General features: G+C 40.3%; 1 protein-coding gene across 1 annotated transcript in view; it reads left to right on the top strand.

Annotated features, from left to right (window-relative positions):
- Window positions 1-953, top strand: part of LOC122805330 (prospero homeobox protein 1-like) — a 112,229-nt gene extending 111,276 nt beyond the window's left edge. The window contains exon 4 of the mRNA XM_044075416.1: window positions 330-953. Coding sequence (XP_043931351.1) covers window positions 330-515 — 186 coding nt within the window. The 3' untranslated portion in view covers window positions 516-953. The remainder of the gene's footprint in view (window positions 1-329) is intronic.
- The last annotated feature ends 18,211 nt before the right edge of the window (window positions 954-19,164 follow it).

Here is a 19,164-nt window from a genome sequence, read left to right as displayed (position 1 = left end):
AGTTCCGCTGTGGCAACCCCTAACCGGGAAAAGCCGAAAGACACAACAACTATTACTATTATTACTTATAATTGTAACAGCTGGCTAAGTTATCTTATGGGGAGTTTATTTACAGCTGTCTTCGGGACCTTCTGTTAATTAATTAATTAATGACTGCTAAGTATCTCTGATTTCTTCATTATGATGTTACTGAATTAGTGCTAGCCTTGGGAGTATGCTGGCCTGTGATGAAAAGCTAAAGCATCTCATGAGTTATACATCATAACCACTGCATTTCTGTAATATTATAAACTATGATCTAATGCATTTATGATGTGTTTTTCCATCAGGTCCCGGAAAGATTTTTGGAAGTATCTCAGATCACCCTGAGGGAATTTTTCACTGCCATTCTTAAAGGAAAAGATTCTGATCCGTCTTGGAAAAAGTCCATCTATAAGGTTATATGTAAGCTGGACAGTGAGATACCAGCTGTCTTCAAGTCTCCTAACTGTCTTCAGGAAATACTACAAGCATAAAATGGATTTGTTCTGTGATTTCATATATGGCTCAATTGCACTAATGTTTTTTTTTTCTGTAAGGATACATTTCTGGAAAGATGTTTGGCAATTGTAAGGAACATGTTAGTGATGTTTTGGATTGAACACTACATATATATTTTTTCAATAAATGAACAAATGTTTCACTCTACTCAGTTTAATTGCAGAAAAAATCTCACTGCAAAAAGTTGTGCTTCATTTTCTATTGTCCTTAAATTGTGTAATTTTCTTAGTAAATGTTAAGCAAGTTTTCTGGCCACAGTTGTTTCTCTGATACTTGGTAAAAACTGCTGGAACTGAGACTCTTTCTGTATGATCTACAAGTAAGGTGTAGACTTTTTTTCTTTTTTCTCACTTTACTTGCTTTATCCAGTATCTGATTTGGAGCATGTAATTTAAAATAATTGCCTAGTAATGAACTTGGGGTGTTTCCTAAAACTTTCTGTAAATTTTGCAAAAAAAAAAAGTGATTAAATTTGGTTAATGTGTATATATTTCCATCTTTTTATAATATAAAATACTGAAAATTCATATGCCTGTCTTGTGTATTTTCCTGGTCATTATCTGCATCACTGTTATCTGAAAAAATGGTGTAAATAATTTAAAAGCTTAATTTCTGTATCTAATTTATTCAGACACTATTTGGTTGAACCACTTACCCTAGAAATTAGAAGCAGTTTGCCACAGTCATAATAGAAGCGTACTTCACTATTTGCTTTATTATCATCTCCACTGATACAAACCAGAATAGTATAACCTAAAGCAAGGCCACTGAGGTAGAAGTTAAACAGCAGAAGGCCGAGTTCGGCTCCTAGGGGAATGCCTATTTTTCAGTTTATGCTTATCTTCAAATTGTGTCTTTAACAAGACCCTGCACGTTCTGTGTGCTTGCACATTAGCAGCTCAGTGAAAAAGGTATTGATTCAAACACATCATAATATATAGTGTCAAATGCCTTACTAAATGTTACTAAAACTACAGTTAACTGTGAACATTGGACAATGGATACTGGAGCTTAGTACACTTATTTTTTTATGTTCTTTTTATTGTTTAAAATCTATAAACATTTATAGCATCTACAACAGATACACCTCATTATACAAATAAAGAAAATGAATTTTATAAACTAAGATCTTGCAATAACATCCCTGTAATTAGAGACATTAATAGATACTCGACCCTAATTCAGACCATTAATAGGTGCTTCCTTCTGCATGTACCTCACCAGATACCTGCAGCAGCTGGAGAGACCACCGAGGTTTCTCATCAAGAAAATCCAGACCTCCAGACCATGACTTACATGGATAGACTGAAAGCCCTGTCACTGTACTCTGTATTGTAGAGGCTGCTGAGGGGTGACTTGTGCCTGGCATACAGGGCAGTCTCTGACCCTGCCCTGATGGAAATGCCACACATTCACAAGTCAAATGGCATGAGCCACTCACTTTAGGGATCTTAACCTAGTCTATAACATTAACAGAACATGCTGGAGAGACAGATGTATCTCCCAGAGATACTCTGTAATAAACTTCCAATTCACATGAAGCAGAGCTCCTCACTGACCCTATTCAAGTGCAACCTGGACAAATGGATGAGACTCTGCAAATTCACCCGGGGGTGGTACCCATGTTCCTCATGGACAGGGGTAAGTCGGTGTTCATCATAGACTCGCTCCACAAATTACGTCCATCTAACCAAGGGCAATTGAGGCAACTCGGGATTAACATTGCTAGCTTGTAAGGGCTCCAGGGCTGCTAACCTAGTAACCTCCTATGAATCTATAAACCCATGAACCTATAACAAACTTCTTCTTTTCCTGACAGTTTTCTAGTGTAGAAAATATTGCTGCCAACAAGGAGATTCAACTTGACACAACTATGCAAAACAGAAAAAAATGATTAAAACTAAATCCAGACATACAAGTACATTTTTTTCCTAATTACAGGAAACAGTTTATTAAGTAAAGGCCTGTCTTATGCTCCCTACCACACTAAACCAAATTCCATTAATATGCTACTTTATACTGTAGTTTGTATGCCCTGCTTCTACAATCAGCATAACTCATCAATTCCCCTCCAGTCTTCTACCTTACTTTTCCAGCTAGTATCTGTCTCTTCATTTATATTTCACGATCTCTAGCCACTTGCCCATTTAAAATAAATCACCCGAGCAGGTCCTTCACCCATTCCACTGATGTCCTCCCTCCATATACTCTCCCCCTATAAAGCTTTGCACCTCTCAGCTATTTCCTTCTTGATCTATCCTGCCACATATTGCAGTTCTGCTCTCTCTTCCATTGTAATGAGACCCTTTTACTTCTTCTCCAAGCAGAGTGGATTGCTATATATCCTCCTCTTCCCTTTTTCCACATACTTCTGATCTGACACTGTGTAAAGCCTTATATAAAGTCTTCACTTTTCTACAAAGTATCGTATATATGCAGATTACCAGCCCCTTTCTTCCTGCATTTTCAGCATATCACTTGTTTCCACCCTCACAGTGATACCATTAAATTCTCCATCACATCTGTAAGTACCCTCACAGTCATACCATTAAATTCTCCATCACATCTGTAAGTACCCTCACAGTCATACCATTAACTTCTCCATCGCATCTGTAAATGCCCTCACAGTGATACCATTAACTTCTCCATCGCATCTGTAAATGCCCTCACAGCGATACCATTAACTTCTCCATCGCATCTGTAAATGCCCTCACAGTGATACCATTAACTTCTCCATCACATCTGTAAATGCCCTCACAGTGATACCATTAACTTCTCCATCGCATCTGTAAATGTCATCACAGTGATACCATTAACTTCTCCATCGCATCTGTAAATGCCCTCACAGTGATACCATTAACTTCTTCATCGCAGCTGTAAATGCCCTCACAGTGATACCATTAACTTCTCCATCACATCTGTAAATGCCCTCACAGTGATACCATTAACTTCTCCATCGCATCTGTAAATGTCCTCACAGTGATACCATTAACTTATCCATCGCATCTGTAATTGCCCTCACAGTCATACCATTAACTTCTCCATCGCATCTGTGAGTGCCCTCACAGTGATACCATTAACTTCTCCATCGCATCTGTAAATGCCCTCACAGTGATACCATTAACTTCTCCATCGCATCTGTAAATGCCCTCACAATGATATCATTAACTTCTCCATCGCATCTGTAAATGCCCTCACAGTGATACCACTGACTTCTCCATCGCATCTGTAAATGCCCTCACAATGATGCCATTAACTTCTCCAGCACATCTGTAAATGCCCTAACCTCACATTCTTCAAACTAAGTTAGCATAATCAAACACTTGCTGAAGCTTAAACCAAGTTGCTGTTGCATGTGGAGTGTTCGTAGTCAGGTTTGTCGAATCCTTAATCATTGGACCACATGGGAGAATAAGGAGTGTTTGTAGTCAGGTTTGTTGAATCATTGATCTTTGGACTATATAGGAGCATGTGATGTCAATCGTTCTATTTCACCAAGGTTTTTATGACATATTATGCCAGAAACAGTATATATATGTGTGTGTGTGTGTGTGTGTGTGTGTGTGTGTGTGTGTGTGTGTGTATATATATATATATATATATATATATATATATATATATATATATATATATATATATAAATATATGGGTCTAGTTCATTTCATTGAAAACTCATTTGACTGAAACTCATTTAGTTGAAAACTCATTTGACTGAAACTCATTTCGCTGAAAGGTATATGCCCTGTTCCCCACTGTAGTGCGATCCTGGAGTTAGTATATATAGTAAGTGGGGATGTGGGGGCCATAGCCCCCAACATAGTTTGGTTATATATTATCTTCTGGAACGAGTTATTCATTCCACTTGTAAGTATCCATGTCTATGGTTTACAATGTTCAAAATAGGTTGGGGGCTACACCCCCTCACACCCCCCTTACTATATATACTAACTCCAGGATCGCACTACAGTGGGGAACAGGGCATATACCTTTCAGCAAAATGAGTTTTAGTCAAAAGAGTTTTTAGTGAAATGAGTTTTCAGTGAAATGAGTTTTCAATGAAAGAAGTTGACCCATATATATATATATATATATATATATATATATATATATATGTGTGTGTGTGTGTGTGTGTGTGTGTGTGTGTGTGTGTGTATATATATATATATATATATATATATGGGTCTACCTGACAACGCCGAAAGCTGACAACGCCGACGATGAGAAGACCAACACCAGAAGATCGAAAACTGAAATGACCGACGGATGAAAACCCCGACGCTGAGAACACCGACATGAGAAAAGGCTGTGTAAGTATGCGGTAGTGATGGATGTTAGGGTTAGGGTGCGAGTAAGGTAAGTGTGCGATATTGATGGACTCTAGGGATAGGGGTGGGTTAAGTGAGTTAGGGTTAGGGCGCGGGTCAGGTGAGTGTGCGATAGTGGCAGTCTTTAGGGTTAGGGGTGGGTTAAGTGAGTTAGGGTTAGGGCGTGGGTTAGGTGAGTGTGCGATAGTGACAGACCTTAGGGTTAGGGTTTGGGTTAAGGTTGTAGATAGTAGTGTATGTAAGGTTTAGTGTGGGTTTGTAAGGATTTTGGTGTACTTGTGTTGTGTGTGTGCTTTTTGGACAGGGGATTTGCTTTGTTTGTTGATTGTCGGGATTGTGGTGTGTTGGGCATGTGAGGTTTCGTGTTTGTGAACTTTCGGTTTTGTGGTGTCGGTGATTTCATTGTCGGTGTTGTAGTGCATCGGTGTTGTCAGGTAGATCCATATATATATATATATATATATATATATATATATATATATATTTATGTATGTATGTGTATGTATATATATATATATATATATATATATATATATATATATATATATATATATATATATTTATTTTTTTAATATATTTATATATATCTATATGTGTGTGCACACATGTATGTATAATATATGGATTTATGCAGATAGATATAGGTGTATTTGTGTGTGTGTGTCTGTATGTCTGTGTGTGTGTGTGTGTGTGTGTGTGTGTGTGTGTGTGTGTGTGTGTGTGTTTATTTTTTTTCCAGGGAGGGGCAAAGGAGGCAATTGTCCTGCTTGCAAAGTGATAGGTGGCACAATCTACAGTTCTTGAATTGTATCAAAACCAAAATGCCAGAGCAAGTTTTTATTTGCTTCTCAGTTGAAAAGCTTAGCTGAGCAGACATGGATCTGTATAAAATGACAGCTTATATAGTGCCAATTGACTTTTTATAGTAAAAGCCAAAGTACATTTTTTGAGTTGAAGAGGTGTGTGTGTGTGTGTGTGTTGGGGGGTGGGGGGTGGGGGGGCAGTGAAATGTGGATTTCACTGCTGTAGGAAGCTGACTGGTACATCAGTAAAAGTTAAAGACTTTTTTTTTTATTCCATTTGTCTTCTGTGTGGGCACCATTAGAAATATCTTCTTGTCTACTGATAGATGTTTTGACTTAAAGGAGGCAGCAAAGGATTGAAATAATCAAGAGGGGATGCATCAGGTTAGTATCTTACACAATGAAAAGCATATACGTGCATATATATATATATATATATATATATATATATAGAGAGAGAGAGAGAGAAACACACACACACACACACACACACACACACACACACACACACACACACACACACACACACACACAGACACAGACACACAGACACACAGACACACACACACACACACACACACACACACACACACACTCACACATACATGCACAAGGCTCAGTGTTAATTTGTCAAGATGCTGTTGCTGTATCTCTGTGAAACAGTAAACATCACAAAGTCAGTGAAACTACCAGGTGGTTTCAGTTTGTGAAACCACAGGTTTTCATTGAACCATGACCCTATGAACAGAAGTACTCTGATAAACACATATATATTTATCAGAAGCATAGCCAGCTCAACCATGCCAGGACCACAAACAGGAGCTGTACTCCCATCAGCTCATTAAATAAAGATCAAAAAAAAGAAAAAAAAAAAAAAAAAGAACTTCGCTGTGATAAGCCGATTGGCTTATTACACCTATATCCATTCCACACCCCAACTATTCCATTAAGGTTCAGAGAAAAAAAAAACATTTACTGTAATTAAAAGAAAAATAAAAGACTTTACTGTTACACCCATAACCCTCAGCTCTTACAGAAAAAAAATCACTTCACTGTAATAATCCTATCACTACTACAGTCAGATCCATGTACCCCCAGCTCTTCCATTGAATGCCAGATGCACAACATGCCACCCTTCCCCCTGCCCCAGCCATTCAGGCCCTGTTTCTGTGCCCTGACCCTCCATCTGCACATTTTTTAAAACCAAAAAAACTTTATTATTTTAAATTGAGGCAAACTGCTTGGTACAAATGTACATTTTATACCTTGCTTGCACAGTCCTACAACACTCCGGTTTTAATAAAAAAAAAAAGAAAATTTACTTTGTTTTTTACTTTTAAACTGTAGCAAACTGCTTACTACAATGTAGAAAGCAGTTGCTACAGTTTAAACCATACATGGAGTGCTACAGTGCTCAGGTGTGACTGCAGATGCAATACTGTTTTTTAAAAACCGGTATTGCATTAAAGAGAGCTCTGGATCGGCTGATTGCACTGTCCCAACACTTTGTGTCTGGGGAAGTTGCCTCTCTCACTCTGCTCTAGCTACTCTACTAATATTTATATACATATATGTATCGATATTTATACATACACATATTTATGTACAAATCTTTCTGTGTATCTGTATTTATCTTTATATCATGTATCTGTATATAACCATGTAGCCATCAAAGGGTTTTGTATTGTGTGTCTCGTGACCCCTCAACATGCCATGTAAGTGTTTGGAGGAGTGTATTTAGTGGGTATGCTTCCACAAGTAATGTAGCACCTCAAGCAGTTCTGTCCTCCCTTCTCAAGCAGTCAGCTCCCAGTGGGTGACCAGTCTCCACCAGAGATTCACTAATGGAAGACTCACCCTTTGATATCCAGTATCTCCCCTTTGTCATGGGGAACAGGCCAAGCCTCTTCACGTATCTCCCTCCCCAGCTGTCTCCTCCCCCACCCGAGCACTACCTAAAACTGGCTTTTCTGGGTCAGAGTCATAGCTCTATCCCTCTACCTTGAGCAGATGGCTATAGATATCCCTTCTTATATCAACTCTTTCTACCCTCTTGAAAAATCCTCAAAGCCACTAACGTGGGCCTTATTCTGTATTCAGTTTCTTCTCTGTCCTCACCTTCACCATTCTCAGTTTTTACCATTTAGAGACTCCTTGTAATTTTTAAAGCTTGTTTTTCCAATCCATAATTCCATTCTACTTTTCTGTAGTGTGTCCTATTTCTTTCTCTCACATCAATTTCCGTTGTCTGGTAGCCATATTTTAACCCATTCTTATCTCTTTCATCCTACTTTTTCTGGTATAATGGCTATCTATTTCTTTTTAATTAATTTCCTTCTTCTGACTATAATAGGTGTTTATAATTCTAAGGGATGTGGCACCTTTAGTCTTTAGGTTCCTGACTTTAAATAATGTGGTCTAGTATCCTTTGCATTTTGCACAAACTAAAAGTAAAATGTTATTGAAGCTGACCACGTGTACTCAGAGTCCATCTCATTATTTGTGCCATCATAAATACCAAATATTATACTTACAATTCTTTTCATAAAATATGTTGGATATTACATCAGTCAGCTCAGGGTTCATCTGCCTTACTTTTGGTATATAAAATATTCTCTCGCAACAGGATGAATCTGACTTAAAACTGCTTTCCTATACACTACTAAGTATCCTGTATACCTACTGTGGAACCACTGGGCATGCTTTGCATATTTGTAGTTTTCTTGCATTTCCCAAGTAAGAACACCTAGTTTATTGCATAAGCATTTGTTATTCTTTGTATATGCTAATGTCACAAATTTGCATCTCTGTTCAAAGCACTGTATACATAGTATGTTGTTGCTCTTACTTTTATATTAATCATAACCGGCCTTTATTAAACTGATGCCCTAGGCAAAACGTCTCCACATCGCCCCCCCAACACCACCCAGTGCCCACTTCCTGGTCTATGTATACCATCCAGATTACTAGAAAAGTGCCCCTACTACAGGCCTATGCCTAAGGATGGCTATGTATATCAATTCTATATCACTCGATACACCAGATGTCAAAAGGCAGTAGTCACTCTGTCACACTGTGTACATTTTCTATACAAGACACTGTTTAACCATTGCATAATTACTTTTGAGACAAAATACTCCCCTTGTAGTCCTATGAGTATAATGTATTTATGTATATAGACATTGCATTTATATTTTGACCATTTGTTAGTAAATCCTATGTGTTATGACCTGGGTCTACTCTGTAACTGAGTTCTGTCCAGCTGGCCCCTCTACTCAAGAAACAAATACAAAAGGAGTAAAATAAATGTATGGATTGTAAAGGGACATTTCTTGGGCCTTCACTATAAATGGCTATATCTAGTTGGATTTTCTTTTCAGGGAAAAAACATAAGTATGGCTTGCAAAGTGGCATGCACGTTATATCTGGGAGGTGTTGTCATAAAACTACGTATATGTCACAGCACACAGTCATGATATAAGCACTGTAATACAAAATGATGGTTATGAGGTACACAAAACCTATTAGGTTGTACTTTGAGTGATAACGTATGCACATCCTATTGTACGCATTATGTCTTGGTGATCATAATATATAGTTATGTTTTATACCACGCATTTACACTATAAATGCTATAGTGATGTCTGTTAGAGGTATGAAATACATGATATATAGACATTTGGCTTATACACCTTAGTTGCTGTAACACCTGAAAACACCACAGCACTGTCATTAATGTTGTACATCAGCCTGTTACTGATTTATGGATGACTCAAACGTTTTGACACACTTAATAATAAATCTCTGCTAGATAGTCACTTGAATGAGACACGAATAAACTGCTATAACCACAACAAGAACTACGAAGCTGTTCCCATCTTCTGAATCAAGAAAAATCTTTAATGTACATAATAAAAATTAATGCAATATATACAAGATAAGCACTTTTGTCCCACAACCTGTTAGATGCATAAACCATAATAAACAGTGCTGCAACGCTCCACTCTGTGGCTAAAGCTTGGAATAACTTACCTCTGTGCTTCAGAACTATCACTACATGCTTTAAAAAATCTCTAAAAGACTACCTGCTAAATTCCTTGTCCTACCTACACCCAGCCCCAAAATAATCTATCCTCCACTACCACATTATCCTCCCTCATTTCTGTTTCCTGCTGAAGTTTTTTTACTGTTGTAAAGAAATCTGTTCTGCTTGTTCTGTTTTTCCTGCCAAGCAGTGCTATAATAACTAATTTGTTAGCTGTTCAAAACATTTTTTAGAATCTCTGTGCTGATTTTCTGCTGTTTTAAACATTTTTATTGATTCACTGCTATTTTTCTGCTGTGTTAAACATTCTCTAGTGGTTTCTGCCAAAACTATGGTAGCTAGTAGCTGTATCATAGTCCAGATACAGGTTTTCTGCGTCTGGGTTTGTTTGTAGTGGCTGTGTGTTCTGAGCACATTTTCCAGGCCATCTTGGATTGGAAGAGGCCTTTCTGCACTTACCTGTTTAAACTGTGCAACTGTTTTTTAGACTAAGTGAATTCAATCCTTATCTATGTTCTGATCTTGTGTATCCCCCCCAGCCAGCTGCTGTTGTGATATTAAAGCCTGGTGGCTTTGAGTTGCCCGTCTCTAGTATAAATTTGATATTGGTCACACACTTCCCCTGTCCCATTACATCAACTCATTCTACTGTGTACAGTGAGATCAGTTGTGAAGGCCCACCCCTTTAGCTTCTCAGCCTTGAATTATCTTCTGTCTCCTCACTTTCTCCTAAAAAACAAAACAAAAAAAAAAAAAAAAAAACATGCTTCTTCCTACTTTATTTTGCTGCTTGCGCTTAGGAGTTAACTGCATTTAGTTTGTGGCATTTATTACTGCTTGTCAGTAGCCTTATTAAATTGATGACAATATTCTAGCGAATTGATGCTTTATTTGAGCTGTTTTTTGCCGTTGTGATAGTGAGCTAATTTATCACATTTGCATTGTTTTAAAGCAATTTACTGATTAATTATATTTCATTGCTATTTACTACAGTTCATTACTGTTTAGCTGCATTTTGCTGCATTTCATTTCATTACTGTTTAACTGTAGTTTTTCATACTGTGCGTTCTGTTCTTTTGTCTGTAAGTGGTTAATCTGTGCTTCTTTGAGTGTTTTACTGTGTTCTTAACCTTAAATTGAGTAGCATAATCTAGATACAGGTTTGTTGCATCCAGAGCTGTAGCTGCATGGTTTTTAACCTTTTTTGAGGTATTCCAGCTACAAATTTTCACTTAATAGCACTTGTGTGATCACTTAGTAGTAATATTCTTAGACCTTCCACCCTTTACCGTCTTAGCTCTCTCTAGCCTCTCTCCCTCAGTTTCTGACAAATATGAATGGGCGATTTCCTACATTTTCTCCTGCCAGTCTGACTGATATGGGCATCCTGAGACAGTGTAGCAAATGCCTCATGTATATGGACAACCCTCTACTACTATCACCCAGGAACACAATTTGTGAGAGACATAATTGCAACAAGAACCTAGAGTCATTGCTCTCTCCCCCACAAGCCAATATATCTGGCACTGAAAAGTTTGTTAACACAAACACCACACCTCAAATACCACCCACACCTACACAAGACACCGCCACATATGCGGAGGTCCTCAACAAAAACATACCCAAACAAAAGAGACCTGCAAGGCAAAGTCACATGAGAACTTCACTGCCCACCATACCACACACCACACATAGTCCACACACCTGTGTCTCATGGCCACTAAGGCCTAAACATAAACCCAGTATATTAGGCATAGGAGACTCTATTGTGAGACACACAGATGTGCCCCTCACCAGGCTGGATAAGGAGATAGTCACGGTTAGTTATCATGTGCCAGAATCTGCCATGTAACCAATACACTCAAGTCTCTCAACAGGTGCTGTTATGACTCTGTCACAGTCCATGTTGGTGTGAATGATTTGAGACGTACCTCCCTGGACTCTATGAAGACAGGCATGATCGAGCTCACTGAATATGTGTCTTATACAGGTATGTTCCTAGCCTTAAGTAGCATTCTACCATCACCCAGAATGATGCCTCAATACAAACAGAAAATGATTGACATTAGTAATTGGCTTAGTTTTTGGTGTCATTCCAAGGGGATCCAGTATCTGACAGCCTGGGATGACATGATTGACAAACCACGTTGCTTTGCCAGAGATTACCTGCATCTGTCACCCTTGGGCTTTAGGCTCCTGGTAAAGGTTCTTGCCACCCCATAGTGCCTTTTTTTAGATGCCATGAGGTCAAAACTACCAACATGAAAATTTCATCAAAACATAAATTAAAGGTCATGCTGCTAAACGCTAGGAGTCTAAACATGAAACTGCACTCACTGCAAGCATTCTTAACCCTGGAAGATGCTGACATTTGTGCAGCTACAGAAACCTGGTTCAAAGCTGCGGAGAGCACCCCAGCCATGCCCAGTTACTCATCCTATCATACATTCAGACCCCAAATTGTGGGTAGCAGAGCAAAAGGAAGTGGAGTTGCAATATATATTAAAGACATACACACCTCCAGGCTTGTCAAACAATATGATGCACAGGAGACACTCCAGGTGCAGTTAACAATTGACAAGACCCTTATTCAAATCATAGCTAGCTACAGGCTGCCAATTTTGACTCAAGATGCCCACTCCACCTATCTCAACCTCCTCATATTTGTTAAGATTCAACCCTTTACCATGATCCTGGGTGACTTTAACTATCCAACCATAGATTGGAAGAAATAATCATGCCAAAACACAAATGCCGAGAGATTCCTTGAGTTCGTCAATGTAAATGCCTTGGACCAGTTGGTCGATACCCCCCAAGAGATGAAAATATCTTGGATTTGGTATTAACCAACATGAGTAACCACTGCAGCATCCCTAAAGTGTTATCTTCCCTGGTAAAATCTGACCACAAAGCAGTCACTTTCAAAGTCATCCCCCCCAGCTAGGGTCAAACACAAAAACTTCTCCAAAGCTGATTACAAACTCTTGAGGGAAGGTATGAACAGCTTCACAGCCCCCTCCCCTCCATAGGAACTGGCACTACACCAAAGTACTATATGAGCATTTATATAGCTGCCTGGAATCAGGAATACCTGACAGGATGAAATCCTCCTCCTCAAGGAAGAGTAAACCTGTCTGGTTGACATCTGCAATAAATAAACTGTATAATAAAAGGAAAAAAACTACTGTCCAGGACCAATAAGTAGCAGGTGCCTAATTGCAATCTCTCCTTAGCCTAATCAAGCAAATAAGAGCACTAGTGAAATCCTCCAAAGAAAATTTCAAGTCCAAACTGGCCACATCTACTAAAGACAATCATAAGGCCTTCTTCACATATGTCCGCAGTCTCAAATGAAGCACTCAGATCTGCTCAGAACTGGTGGTCAAGGACACCACATACACAAATGTCGTAGATATAGCTAACCTGCTGGCAGACAGGTTCAGTGAAACCTTCACCCCTCTGTCCCCCCATCAGTAAATCAAGACATCCCCAGCACCTGCCCCCTTCCCTTATCTCTAGGAAGCTGTCATCAGTGCCCTCTCAAAGGCAAAAAATACAGCCTCCATGGGACCTGATAACATCCCAGGCTGCATCTTACATGAACTCAGGCAGGAACTTGCAGCACCATTAGGCACCCTATTCAACCAAAGCCTGAGTACTGGCTTCATCCCAGCTGAGTGGAGGACAGTCACTGTCATCCCTTTGCACAAAGGTGAAACGTCCACTGATCCAGGAAATTATAGACTCATCAGCCTAACTAACCTGATCTCCAAAGCCATGGAACGGATTATTATGGACCTCATTAACAAGAACATTGGCAACTTCCAAACACTTGATCCCACACAGTTTGGTTTTGTCAAGGGGAGGTCACGCCTGTTAAATTTGATTGACTTCTTTGAGACAGTCACCAAAGCCATGGATGAAGGGAAGATGGTGCACACCACCTACCTTGATCTGGCCAACACCTTCGATACTATTCCCCACTCAGGTATAACAGATAAATTCTCTCAACTAGGCATTAATCCATATATTACCAGATGGGTAGCAAACTGGCTCACTGATAGAACCCAGCTAGTAAAAATAGGGGAAGTCACCTCAAGCAGTAGACCCGTAATGAGTGGTGTAACCCAGGGATCGGTCTTGGGGCCTCTGTTGTTTGGGATATACTTTTCTGAGTTGTAGGCCAAAGCCAGTGGGTTATGGCTGACCAGGTTTGCAGATGACTACAAGCTGGGTGCTGTCATCAATTCCCCTAGTGATGTGGACATCCTCCAAGAGGGTCTCACCCAAACAAATGACTGGTGCCAGAAACATGCCCTCAAACTGAATGCCAAAAAATGCATCATCATCTCCTTTGGGGAGAATGACATCCCCACAAATGATCACATCAATAATAAGGTCCTAAGCACGCAATCAGTCATGAGGGACTTGGGCACCCAGGTTGATAGCAAACTGATTTTTGACCACCATATTGCTTCCACTGTACAGAAAGCTTTCTACATGGCCCACCTCATTAGTAAGGGTATCTCATCCAGGGACAAGGTAGTCATAACATCCCTGTATTCTTCACTGATAAGATCCATTATTGAGTACAATGTCTCTTTCATCATGTAACTCACAAAGCAGATGCAACAGCTGGAGAGACCACAGAGGTTCCTCACCAGGAGAATCCAGGGCCTCAAACATCTACCTTGCACAGATAGGCTAAAGGCCCTATCCCTCTACTAAGTCTCCTACAGAATCCTGACAGGTGACCTCTGTCTGGCATACAAAGCAATCTCAGACTTGATGGGACTGCTGCATATCCACAAGTCAAGCTGCACTCGAGTAACCCGCACTCATGACCTCAACCTGGTCTGTGACATCAACAGAACTTGTTGGTGGGACAGATTTGTGTCCCAGAGAGTCCCCATTTTATGGAATAGACAGCCTTTCCATGTCAAGCAGAGTACCTCATTAACCCTTTTAAACACAACCTGAATAACTGGATGGGGAACAGAAAATACACCCCTGGGATTCTACCTGTGTCCCTGCTGGATAGTGGCATCAGGTACTGATTTGTTTGGAACATGGGCTAAATTCTTGGCTAGGCTTGTAAGGGCCTCAGAGCCAATAGCCTAGTAACTTCCTATGATCCTATGATTGTGCTGATTGGAACCTGTCTGATGAAGGGTAGTTGGTCTAGGGTTTGGAATAGCATCCTCATTGGTCCTTTTGAACCTTTTTAAAGTTTTCTCAAGTTTTTAGCTTCTGGTATTTAAGCCCTACATTTGAGCTGGTTTCTGCTTGTTTGCTTGTCGCTTAGCATCATGTACTGCCATGCAGCATCACACACTGTGGCGCAATTGTGCTCCATATTTGGGCAGATTAATTCAACGTTTTTTCTCTTAGTTACAGCTGCAGCACATTAGTATAGTCCTCATACTTAGTACTTTCCCAATCAAAGAAGTACTGCTAGTGAGCTGAAACCTATTAAATTACCAAATAAAAAAAAAAAACAGGCAGAAATATCCATCCACTGAGATCCAGAAAGCTCCCTAGTGACAACAGTCTTCAATCTAGCATTGTGGACAGTTGGACCACCCTTGTTTCTCCTGCTAACCTTGTTGAGTTGGGTCTCTTAAGACAGTCTATCAATTGCCTCATGCACACTGACAACCCTCTACTAATAACTCACTCTAGTACAGAGTGTGAGAGATGTATCTACACCAGGAATCTTGAATCAGTGCTCTCTCTGACTCAGAATAGTAACACAAAAGAGAATGTCAACCCACCTACCACGAAACATGCACATAGTACACATCCAACACAAAAATCAACATACGCGGAGGTTCTCTCAAATAACCTACTGAGACACCAGAGACCTCCAAAACACAAGACTGCTACAACTAACACAGTTCCCACAACACCCATTACGCACAGCAACTCCAGTGTCTCATCTACCTGAAGTGTTTGTTTGTGTCTTTCGGCTTTTCCTGGTTAGGGGTCGCCACAGTGGAACTCCGATCCGCTAATGATTGGCAGTAGATTTTTACGTGCTGGCTTACCAGGCCTAATGCACAACCTTCAATGAAGGAACACCCATACACGCATATCACCACACAGAAGACGCTCTAACTGAGAATCGAACGGGCAACTTCTAACTGTGAGGCGACAATGCTACCTCAGCACCACCACTGCAGTCAACACTCAAAAAACAATTTTTCTAGTCACTGGAGACTCAGTAGTGAGACACATGGCTGCCCCACTCACCAGGTTTGACAAGGAGAAAGTCAAAATTTGCTGAATGTCCTGTACCAAGATTCATCAGCTCACACATGCACTCAGGTCTCTCAGCAACAAGTACCATTATGACTCTGTCACAGTTCATGTTGGTGAATGACTTGAGATGTACCTCACTGGACTATATGAAGAGAGTCATGACTGAGCCCTCAGAGTCTATGCCACAGTCAGGTATGCCCCTAGCCTTGACCAGCATACTACCCTCACCTAGAATGAAGCCACAGTGTAAAACAAAAAATGATTGATTTCAATAATTGGCTTAATTTTTGGTGTCATTCAAAAGGGATCCAGTTTCTGTCATCCTGGGAAGCCATGTTCAACAAACCTCACTGCTTTGCCAGAAACAGTTTACACCTGGCACCTCTAGGCTTTCAGCTAATGGAAAAGGCTCTTGCTTCCCCATAGTGCCTTTTTTTAGGCAAGGCCTTGAAAACAAACTTACCAACATGAATTTTACCAGTCATAACAAAATAAGGGTCATGCTGCTAAATGCTAGTAGCTTAAACCAAAAACTGCTGGAAGCACTTCTGCCACTGGAAGATGTAGATTTCTGTGCAGTTACAGAAACCTGGTTTAAGGCCTCAGAGAGTACCCACAACCTTGCAAGGCTACAATGCCTTCCACATCTTCAGACTGAAAAATGAACATGTGGAGGAGGCGATGTTTCTATCTATATTAGAGATAAGTTCACCTCCTGTCTAGTTAGACTGGACAACTGCATGGAGTTCAGGTTACGGTGGGCATGACCCCCATTCGACTCATAGCCAGTTATAGATCCCTGTCCATGAGTCATGATGTGCATGAAGCCTCCTTGACTGGAGACAATCCAAATATTACCAAACACTTGGGTCATGGGGGATTTCAATTATCCCACCATCAACTGGGAAACCTATGCTAGCCCTAACCCACTAGTGCAAAAGTTCCTTGACTTTGTTAACTCAAATGGCCTGGAAGAAATTGTTCATACCCCAAAAAGAGGAGCAAATGTATGCAATCTGGTCCTTGCTAACATGCCAAATGGATGCATTACCACAACTGTCAGATCCTCATTAGTTAAATCTGACCAGAAATTAGTCACCTTCAAGCTGGCACTAACACCAGAACTCACAAAGGGTGAAATCAGACTAAAAAACTTCACCAAGGAAAATTGTACCCTCCTAGGCAAAGGTATAAATACATTTCAAGCCCAACCACCAGCTGTAAGTGGTAACTACTCTGAAGCTTACATATAGCCCTGTACAATCACTTGCATAAGTGTATAGACTCGGCTGTATAGAAAGAATCAAAGCCAGAGCCCCAAGTAAAAACATAGCACCATGGTGGACATCCAGCATCAACAAACTTTGCAATAAACACAAAAAGTTGCTGTCCATGAAAACAAAGGCGAGACCCCAACAATGGAAAAGCACCCTCCTCAGCCTCAACAGGCAAATAAGACAACTTGTCAAATCCTCTAGGGGTCTCTTTGAAAAAAAAAACATAGCTAGTACAGCCAAGAATAACCATAAGGCCTTTGACAGGTAGGTACTTAGCCTAAAAGGTAGGACCCAAGCATGTGCAAATCTAGTGACCAACAGTATCACATGCATTGACCCCACAGAGATAGCAAAGCTTCTAGTCGATAGGTTTGGTGAAACTTTCACCCCCCATCCCCTCCAAATCCATCACAAACCTTGCCCCAAACTCCCCCCCCCACACCCTACATATCCGAAGAGCAGGTCATCAAAGCCTTGTCTAAGGCAAAAACACAGCCTCTATGGGACTAGACAGCATCACAGGCTGTCTCCTAAACAGGCTAAAACATAAACTAGCATCACCATTATGTACCTTTTCAGTCATAGTCTAACCACAGGCTTTGTTCCTGCAGAATCAAGAACAGCAACAATTATTCCCCTCCACAAAGGTGGCCTAGCAACAGACCCAAGGAATTACAGACCCATAAGCCTGACCAGCCTCATCTGTAAGGACATGGAACATATCATTATGGACCTCATAAATAAAGACATAGGTGACCTCCATACCCTGGATCCTACCCAATTCGGCTTTGTCAAAGGCTGCTGTTAAATCCTGTAGATTTTTTTGAAAATGTAACCAGAGCCATCGATGAGGGCAAATCTGTGGGCAAAGTATAGCTCAACTTCGCCAAGGCTTTTAATACAATCCCACACTCAGGCATTACCGATAAACTTAGCAAACTGAATGTAAACCACTTTGTTGTAAGATGGGTTGCTAACTGGCTCACAAACCAGGAACACATTATTAAAGTGGGTGACTCCACATCAACCAGCAGACCTGTTACCAGTGGGGTGCCACAGGGGTCAGTGCTGGGCCCTCTACTGTTTGGTATATACTTCTTAGAAGTTCAGGTCAAAACTAGGAGATAGTGGCTGACCACGTTTGCAGGTGACTGTAAACTGGGTGCAATTACTGAATCCCCAAATGATGTCAATATACTCCAGGAGGGTCTTATGCAGACTAACAACTGGTGTCTTAGTCATGGTCTTATACTGAATGCAAAGTAATGCATAATCATCCCCTTCGTCACAAACAATGTCCCTTCACACTATTATATCAACAACAATACCCTAAGTACCCATGAAGTGGTAAGTGATTTGGGTTTACAAGTTGACCTTAACTTCGACCACCTTGTGTCTACTGTAGTAAGGAAGGCTTTCTACGTAGCACACTTGATTAGTAAAGTCATTGCCTCTAGAGCAAAAGAGGTTATAACCCCTCTGTTCTTGGCACTAATCCAGCCCATAATTGAGTATTAATGATCTGTTCAGCATGTACCATACAAAGCACCTGCAGCAATTGGAGAGACCTCAGAGGTTTCTAACAAAAAAGATCAAGGGACTCCAGCATGTGCAGTAAACAGACAGACTAAAGTCCTTGTCACTTTAGTCTGTGTCATATAGACTTCATAGGGTAGACTTATGCCTGGTTTACAGAGCAATCTCAGACCCAAACCTAATGAACTTGCTGCATATCTGTAAATCAAACGAGACTGGGTTCACTCATTCCAGGGACCTAAATATGGCCTGTGACTTAATTAGGACATGCTGGAGGGAAATATTTATCTCCCAGTGACTGCTGGGTCTTTGAAATAGGCCACTTATTCATGTGAAATACAGCACCTCTATGACACTGTCCAAAAGGAATCTGGATG

The sequence above is a fragment of the Protopterus annectens genome, chromosome 6.part1 (assembly GCF_019279795.1).
Source record: "Protopterus annectens isolate FY-2018-M chromosome 6.part1, PAN1.0, whole genome shotgun sequence".
In the NCBI taxonomy this organism is placed as follows: Eukaryota; Metazoa; Chordata; order Ceratodontiformes; family Protopteridae; genus Protopterus; species Protopterus annectens.
The sequence above is the reverse complement of the archived record's forward strand: the minus strand, read 5'-3'. Positions and strand labels throughout refer to the sequence as shown.